Source organism: Babylonia areolata, chromosome 1, assembly GCF_041734735.1.
Source record: "Babylonia areolata isolate BAREFJ2019XMU chromosome 1, ASM4173473v1, whole genome shotgun sequence".
Taxonomy (NCBI): Eukaryota; Metazoa; Mollusca; class Gastropoda; order Neogastropoda; family Buccinidae; genus Babylonia; species Babylonia areolata.
In genome coordinates this window covers 86,508,732-86,518,731 of record NC_134876.1, presented here as the reverse complement: position 1 = coordinate 86,518,731, position 10,000 = coordinate 86,508,732, and the positions used below count along the sequence as shown (strand labels likewise).

General features: G+C 43.1%; 1 protein-coding gene across 4 annotated transcripts in view; it reads right to left on the bottom strand.

Annotated features, from left to right (window-relative positions):
- The window catches only part of LOC143288816 (ras-related protein Rab-37-like), a 566,540-nt gene that overhangs the window by 209,239 nt on the left and 347,301 nt on the right, over nt 1-10,000 (bottom strand). For 2 of the 4 annotated variants that reach the window (XM_076597455.1, XM_076597463.1), the window contains exon 1: nt 7,298-7,483. The exons of the other annotated variants lie outside the window; for them this stretch is intronic. In XM_076597455.1, the coding sequence (XP_076453570.1) occupies nt 7,298-7,468 (171 nt within the window). In that variant the 5' untranslated portion in view covers nt 7,469-7,483. Of the gene's footprint in view, nt 1-7,297; nt 7,484-10,000 lie in introns of those variants that run through there. 4 annotated transcript variants of the gene reach the window in all.

Below are 10,000 nucleotides of genomic sequence, written 5' to 3'. Positions count from 1 at the left end.
ACGGCACAATGGGTACGAGGAGCTATGAGATGGAGGGAGAGGGAGGAGGGGTGGGGTGGGGAGGGGAGGGTATGGGGGGTTGGGGGTGTGGGGGGGGGGCGATGCTGTGGGAGGAGAGACAGATAAGAAAGCTGGAAAAGGGGCTGGGTGTGGGTGGGGGGGGGTGGGATGTTGAAGGGGGTGGGGTGTGAGGATTGTTGGGTGCAGGGAGGGAGCTTAAAGGAAGAAAGGGGGGGGATGGAGAGGGGCTGTGTGTATATAGTGCTGACAGCTGCAGCTGCTCATTGTTCGGAAGAAAAAAAAACCCCAAAAAAACCAACAAAACAACAACCCCAAAACATTCGATACCCAAGCACAATATCTCATTTTCCTAACAAGACCCCCCACCCCCACCCCCCACAACAAACAAACAAAAAATTCCAGAAGCAGAAACAGAAGTTAAAAAGATTTTAGAATAGAATAGAATATGTCTTTATTACCAAGTGTACCGGGGTCACAAGGAATATTGGGAGGGATAGTACATAACAAGATACGAACATAAATCGAAAATCATACACAAACACAGATACAGTAGAAATAAGATACATACAAGTGCATATCAATATAAAAAACTTGTGCATACTCGCGCATGCACGCACTGCACACACACACACACACACACACACACACACACACGCACACACACACACACACACACGCACACACACACACACACGCACACACACACACACACACACACACGTTTGAACAGAAGCTGCATATTACATGTTATCACTCATGGATACATGGTTGGTGCGATCGATACGATGGTTTATGCGCCATGGTGCCTCCCCCTTTCCATTCTTTCTCTGAGTATGCCTACTTACATTCAGATTTCTTTTTTCAATATAGTGGTGCTAAAAAAATAGGGGGGTGATGATGGAAAGAGTAGCGACGGTAGACACATCGTTTCGTGTAACCAGTTATGATTTGATTGTGGCTAATGGTAGGGAGGTTAGTAGCAGTACTATTGTGGTATGGTGTGTTATGTGCTGTGGTGTGGTATGTGGTATGTGGTGTGGTGTGCTGTAGTGTGGTATGTGGTATGGTGTGGTGTGGTGTGGTGTGATATGGGGTGTGGTGTGGTGTACGCTGCTTGATTCAGACCGCCGTTTTGATGGATTGGTTTACATTTCTCATCTCGCCTTCTTACTTCAATGAAAGGAAATTAAATAAAGCAGAAAAAAACACCTGACCAGAAAGTATTGCTTCCTATGTCATCTGAAAATTGATCAACTCGTTTACGTTTGCCCTACTCCTCCCTCCCCCTTTTGTTGTTTTGCTTTCAACGAAACGTAACCGACAGTAATATTTATTTTCTGTTCTTTTTCTTTCTGGTGAACTTTAAAAAAAATATATTTGTATATATATATATAAAGCGATGCTACAGCCACCATCGTCGAGTGTGGAGTGGTGGCCTAGAGGTAACGCGTCCAACTAGGAAGCGAGAGAATCTGAGCGCGCTGGTTCGAGTCACGGCTCAGCCGCCGATATTTTCTCCCCCTCCACTAGACCTTGAGTGGTGGTCTGGACGCTAGTCATTCGGATGAGACGATAAACCGAGGTCCCGTCTGCAGCATGCACCTAGCGGACGTAAAAGAACCCACTTCGATAGGAAAAACAAATAAAACTGCACGCAGGGGAAAAAAAAAATGGGTGGCGCTGTAGTGTAGCGACGCGCTCTCCCTGAGGAGAGCAGCCCGAATTTCACACAGAGAAATCTGTTGTGATAAAAAGAAATACAAATACAAATTTAAAAAAATCTGCTGTATAACGTAAGGCTGCTTGTAAATATCCGTGCATGTGTGTAATTGTTTGCTTGTCAATGTGTGGTTGTGTTTGTGTGCGTGTGTAGGCTTGTGTTTGTGTGTATGTGTATATGTTGCGCGCGCGTGTGTGTGTCCGTGCGTTAGTATGTGTGTGTACGTGTGACAGAGAGAGAGAGTGTGTTTGTGTGAATGTGCACGCGTGCATGTCTGCATATATACGTCTGCATGTTAACTTTAGCCAACGTGTGTGGTTTGCTGGTTGTAAGCGTGCTTGCATGCGTGGCGGGCTCGAAAGAACATGTTCTGTTTCTGTTTGAGCGCGTGCCGATGAGTCCTGTGAACGCGAGCGAGGAAGAATCTGTGAGGAAGAGTGGACTCTCTAAGAGAGTGGTGGATGCCACACACACACACACACCCACACACACACACACATACACACACACACACACACCACACACACACACACACACAAACAAACAAACACACACACACACTCACAACACAACACAACAAATAAAACGAAACAAAGCTGTGATCAAAGGATCACGCCAGATCGAACAGAGCTCTCGCAGAATTCGGCCTTTTCCTCCAAGGAAACGGAGAGCAGGATAAAAAAAAAAAAAAAAACTAACTTTTAAGGGCACGTCACTGAGCCGACAGCGTGTGTTGTCCCATTGAAAACTGACAGATGCATGGAGTTTTTTTCATGCCACCTTGCACCCCCCCCTCCCTCCTCCCCACCTCCCCACCCCCCTGGCCTAAAGGTTGTGGGAAATGACATGCGTTCAAGAGCATGTTCCACGGAAAAGGAGAGCAAGAACGGGAACCAGAAAGTGAGGGAGAGGGAGGGACAGAGAGAGAGAGAGAGAGAGAGAGAGAGAGAGAGAGAGGGGGGGAGAGAAAGAGAGAGAGAGAGGGGGGGGGGTAGAAAAAGAGAGAGACATACAGACAGAGAGAGACAGATACATGGAGGAAGAGTTAGAGACAGAGAGAGACAGAGATGATAGATAGATAGATAGATAGATAGATAGATCGAACGATAGAATCACAGAGATCAATAATCAACCAGAGAGTTCAGTCGTTTGTCCTACTCCGCTCTGCACCCATGCATGCACTTGTGTTTCACACCGATCGTGATAGAATACAAAAAATGAAAAAAAATGAAATGTTAAATTTCTCTGTCATGTGAGAGCTTTTGCTATCCACACACACACACACACACACACACACACACACACACATTGACAAGCAAACAGTTACACACACGCACGGATATTTACAAGTAGCCTTACGTTATACAGCAGATCTTTTTTTTATATCTCCACGATGTGTGTGTGTGTGTGTGTGTGTGTGTGTGTGTTTGAACGATGAACATAAAACACATATAAAACACATAACATTCTATCTTTTATTCGAAGCAATCGAAAGGCCGAAAAATAGAGAACATAATATTGACACAACAAAATGTGTTGTGTCCTTGAAAATTGACCGATGCGTAGAGTTATTTTTATTCCGTCTTTCGCTTCCAGTCTTAGGGTTATGGAACATTATATATATATATATATATATATATATATATATATATATATATATATATATATATATGTATATATATATATATATATATATATATATATATATATAACACTCAGGGTGAAAATGATTCAGTGAATTAATGAATTCATTTTCTTTCATGAGGGAAGTGGAACAAGCAACAACAAAAAAAGATATGCGATTGTTTACATGTAGCCCTTGACAGACACGGATAGAATGAGGGACTGAGAGAGAGAGAGAGAGAGAGAGAGAGAGAGAGAGAGAGAGAGAACTCAGAACTCAGAAATATTTTACAGCAAAACCACCGGCCTGTTTGCAAAGGAAGTACATACAATTTAGACACACAAAACACACACACACACACACACACACACACACACACACACACACAGACGGACGGACGGGATGGAAAGATCGCTAAAAGGATGAGAAGCGGGGATGGGTGGGAGGAGAGGAGAGGGGAGGGGGGTGGGGGAGGACAGAACATAATAGAAATATACATTCAAATATGAAAACATACAAGCAAACAAACGGATTTTTTTTTTCCCCGTTCGTGGGTTGCAACTCCCACGTTCACTGGTACGCACGAGTGGACTCCTGAGTGAAAGACCTGTTTTCATTGCTGCAATGTAGACAACAACAACAACAAAAAATGTAGACAACGACAAAATCTCAACAGGACATAATTTTGAAAAGGAAACACGCGCTGGTTTTTTTTGTTCTTTGTTGGGTTTTTTGGTTTTTTTGTTGACTTATAAATAAAACAAAGCAAGCTGCATGCATTTTCTCTGGGGACAATTTAAACAGTTTCAAATGAAATTACTGGGGGGGTAAGTACACGAGACAAACTAGGTTTAGAGGCAATTACTGAGAAAAACAAAACAAAGACAGAAGCTTGCTTTGCAATTATTGCGAGTGCACAGGACCCAGCAGACAAACTATGAGGGCATTTTGTGCCCGACAAGTCGTGTTGACATTTCCCTTTGTGATTTCGCTAAAAGCAGGAACAAACAAAAACAAGTAATGGAAAAAAAAAGAAAGAAGAAGAACAAACAAGAAACAAACAAACAAAAAACCGTACACAAGTAACATATGCACCACACACACACACACACACACACACACACACACACACACACACACACACACACACACACACATACACACATGCACGCACGCATACACACACACACGCGCACGCACGCACGCACACACACACACACACACACACACACACACATACACACACACATGATCAGTGAGCCACATGGACTAAATAAAAGGTGAGACTTGACAGAAAGTGGTGGGGGTGGTGAGGGAAAGGTGGTTTTCCTACGTTTTCACTAACATCGAACAGACGAAGGCAAACGATGCCAAAACGAATTAAACCCATGCCAAAACCAGACTGTTAACAAACCATAACAACGAATTAAACCCATGACAAAACCACACAGTTAACAAACCATAACAACGAATTAAACCCATGACAAAACCACACAGTTAACAAACCATAACAACGAATTAAACCCATGACAAAACCAGACTGTTAACAAACCATAACAACGAATTAAACCCATGACAAAACCAGACAGTTAACAAACCATAACAACCCGTACCTGAAGGGCCAATCGTCTGAGAGAGGACGACAGAGATAATGAAGACCAGAGACATGAGGGACAGAAAAGAAAAGAAACAGATAGCGACTGGAAGGTACACACACACACACACACACACACACACACACACACACACACACACACACACAGATGTTTCGGCCATATGCATGTATACACATCGAGGGAGGGGGCGAGGGATGGGGGGGGAAGAAGGAGTGGGTAATCCAAAAGTTCATTTACAAACTATGTAGTAACTTCCGGGAGATCGAGAGAGAGAGAGAGTTTAATGTGCTTCGGCCATAGGCATACATACACATCGGGGAAGGGGAAGAGGGATGGGGAAAGAGGGAGTGGATAATCCAACAGTTCATTTACAAACTATGTAGTTAACTTCCGGGAGAGACAGACAGACAGAGAGAGAGAGAGAGAGAGAGAGACAAACAGACAGACAGACAGAGACAAACAGAACAAAAACAGACAAAAGTGAGAGGGATCGTGATCGAGATAGACAGACAGACAGGGATGAAGGCTGAGTGAAAGAGCGGGAAAAGACAAAGATGACGAAAGCAGCCATCGACCAGAACAGAGCAAACAGCCCCCATGTCGTTGTGCACACACGTCAACCGGCTGGCTGTCCGACTGTCTCAGCCACGCCAGAATCGGACACTCCCCCTCCCCGGTCCCCTCACCCCACACCACCCCACCCCCTCCCAAAATTTAAAACAAAAGAGAAGGTATACTGCAGATACCTTTCTGCAGATGCCTTTACATAAAAATGACACGAAACCACGCCATTTCAAAAATTGAAAGGTGGTGTTTGATAGACATAAAGAAGCAGAAGCCACCATGCAAAACATGCGTGCAGTCTGAACAAGAGGGCTGTACTGTTCTTTCAATAAAACAAACAAATACAGCAACAACCCCCCCCCCCCCCCAGCAAATCAACAAAACAAAACCACGCAAGCAAAACAGCACAGGATATGCTGTACTGTTCTTTCTGCAAATCACGGACAAAAACAACAAAACCATCATCATAATCACGCAAACCAACCAAAAAAAAAAAACCCCAACCAACCAACCAGCCCACACAAAAAAAAAACCACACAACACAACAAAACCACGCAACACCAAACACGACAGAACCACGCAAACCAAAAAACAGTACACAACGACACACACACACACAAACATCACAGAACCACGCAACACAAGCCAACAAACACGCACACAACAACAAACACCGACAAAACCACAGCAACACAAAACAACAAAACAGCACACACAACAAACACAAACACCACAGAACCACGCAAACCAAACCAACGAAAACAGCACACAACAACAAACACACAAACACCACAGAACCACACAACACAAAACAGCAAAACAGCACACAACAACAAACACACAAACACCACAGAACCACGCAACACAAAACAACAAAACAGCACACAACAACAAACACACAAACACGACAGAACCACGCAACACAAACCAACAAAACAGCACACAACAACACACACAACACCACAGAACCACGCAACACAAAACAACAAAACAACACACAACAACAAACACACAAGCACCACAAAACCACGCAACACAAAACAACGAAACAGCACACAACAACAAACACACAACACCACAGAACCACACAACACAAAACAACGAAACAGCACACAACAACAAACACCACAGAACCACACAACACAAACCAACAAAACAGCACACAACAACAAACACAACACCACAGAACCACACAACACAAAACAACAAAACAGCACACAACAACAAACACACAAACACCACAGAACCACACAACACAAAACAACAAAACAGCACACAACAACAAACACACAAACACCACAGAACCACGCAACACAAAACAACAAAACAGCACACAACAACAAACACGACAGAACCACACAACACAAACCAACAAAACAGCACACAACAACAAACACACAAACACGACAGAACCACACAACACAAACCAACAAAACAGCACACAACAACAACAAACACCACAGAACCACACAACACAAAACAACGAAACAGCACACAACAAACACGACAGAACCACACAACACAAAACAACAAAACAGCACACAACAACAAACACGACAGAACCACACAAACCAAAAAACAGCACACAACAACACACACACACACACAAACATCACAGAACCACGCAACACAAACCAACAAAACAGCACACAACAACAAACACACAAACACCACAGAACCACACAACACAAACCAACAAAACAGCACACAACAACAAACACAACACCACAGAAGAACAGCCAATCAACTTACCTTGAACTCCTCCCCCTCCACGTTGTCGTAGTCCTCTGAGGGGAGCATCCTGGCGTGGTTCAGCTGACTGTGGAAGTCGTCCGACACCTCCTCGGGGGACCTCAGGTGACTGTCCGGGGAGCTCAGGTAACCTCCTTCCGGGGAGCTGATGGGTCCCCCCTCCTCCTCCATGGCTGCACGCGCTGCTGCCACAGTCACCCCACCACTAGACTCTGGCACGTCCTTGCGGTGTCTGTCCGTCTGTTAGTGTTCTCTGTTTCTCTGTCTCTCCTCTTCTTCTCCCTGCTTCACAGGCACAGTGAGGAGGATGAGGGTTTCCTGTCCAATCCACTGTCGGCTTGACCAATCAGATTACAAAGCTCTCCTTCTCTCTGACTGTCTCTCTCTTTTAGTGTGTATGTCTGTTTCTGTTTGGCTGTAATTAAGCAACCAATCAAACTAGACCTCTTTTCAGTGTGACAACAGTTTCAAGTGGCTTACGGGTTTTTCATATATATTTTTTAATAGTTTGTATTTCATTGTTAGTGTGCTTTTTTTTGCTTTTTTTTTGTTTGTTCAATAACAGCTCTTTTGAGGGTGACAAAAGCTCAAGTGGTTTCTGGTTTTCTTTGTGTTGCTTTGCCTTGTGTTCTATTGTGGGTTTTTGTTTCTTTAAGTTATGTGTGTGTGTGTGGGGGGGGGGTTGTTTTCAGTCACGGTTTATGCTGATCACATAATATTTTGTGTGGAAACACTGTTATGTGTTTGTTGAGGAGGATGAATTTCGTTTCCAGTTGAATTTCTTCGCTCTTCACCAGCTCAGTCCTCAGCGGACTGTTTTAGGAATGGCCTTGGGTCTAAATATGACGGAACACTAGCTGTATATAGCTCACGGCAAGCTGGCTCGAAATGCCGCAATGGCACAGCGTACACGCCAGAAGGTCAGGTGTGATCGTCACCATTTGTTGAGACGAGAGACGCGGGGTTTTGTGTTCACACGTTAAAACTGGACAACAGATTGACACTTGCCAGTGTTTGATTGTTCTGTGATGATGTCCAGTGTTTTACTATTCTAGAGGTTGAGATACCCGTCTCAGCTCTGTTCATTGTTCTGTTGCGGTAGTCCGATGGTATCTGTTGATTACATGGATGGTTTTAGCCCACACCGGCTGCACCACAGTATTTGACGCGAATTTTACCAATCCATATCAACAATGTCAGCTTCGGGATTCTACTGTTCTCTATGATGATTATGGATATTAAAAGTAGCCAGCACAATACAGACACTCTAAGTTGATGACAGCTCTGATCTGTTACAAGAATGCATGATGTGATGAATACAAAATGCCTGGTGTTTAATGATTTCTTCTCAAATTTGCAACATAATCTTTTGATGTCATTATGAGCACGCCATTGTTAAAATGTACTCCGCGAAAGTAGACCAGCTAACAGACGGGGCTATGTTTGAAAATCCCATGTTTTGGCGTCTGAAAAAAACATAACAAAAACAAATTCATCTCAATACTGTTCTCAGTGATTCCAGGAGCAGAACTTCTTCTCCCACCTGTTGATAACAACACATCCCTGTCCACTGTAGAGTCCTTTCGATACAGGCAACGCAGCTTTACTGGTTTATGTCACACTCAGCGGAAATCATCCGTGCACGAAGCCTTTGGCATTCACGAGAAAAAGGTTTCATTCTGATTCCCTCGCATCTTTTAAATCTCGTCTCAAAACGCACCTTTTTCCTCAGCAATAAGTTCAATTGTGGCAGGTCCACTTCCTTTGCGTTAGCTGTGCTTGACTATGTGTGTATACATATGTATGTGTACATAACTACATGCATGTATATGAATGTGTATTGTGTGTGCGTGTGTTTATGTAAGTTTGTGCCTGCCTATGTGTGCGTATGTGTTAGGGTAGCTGTTAGATACACATGTTAAAATGTTTGTATGCAGCGTGTGTGTGTGTGTGTGTGTGTGTGTGTGTGTGTGTGTGTGTGTGTGTGTGTGTGTGTGTGTGTGTGTGTGTGTGTGTGTGTGTGTGTGTGTGTAGTCACATTTTGGTGTGTGTATGTAACATAGATATGATGTATTATGTTAACAAAAGCGTTTTTGTAAAGCACCTAGAGCAGATTTCTGGATAGTGTGCTATATAAGTATCCATTATTATTATTATTATTATTATTATTATTATTATTATTATGGTGGAAAGCAGAAAAACGGTTGACATCATGGGCATATATGCCGTGAACATTTCGGAGCTAACAAATTGTGCACGAACTATTTTGAACGGAAAAATCTGAGCCAATAATGCTTTAATGACTGCAAACGAAAAGCAGGTAATTATCATTTCTAGGTTTAGTTTTAGTTCTCTCTCTCTCTCTCTCTCTCTCTCTCTCTCTCTCTCTCTCTCTCTCTCTCTCTCTCTCTCTCTCTCTCTCTCTGTACGCGCTCAAGAGGTATTTCAATTATACATAATATGCATGTATGTATGAATATTATGTATGTATCTAATCGTAATTCACTTAATACATATACAATCTTACTTTATTCCCAGGTACAATCAATCCTGCTATATGATGCTGAAATATGGGCTTTTTAGAATGTTACTGATATTAAAAAAGTACTTCTTTTTGCGCTGAAATCTTTTCAAATGTAGATAATCGGACACCAACTGAATTTGTTTAGGTTGAACTCGGAAGATATACAATACATTTGAATT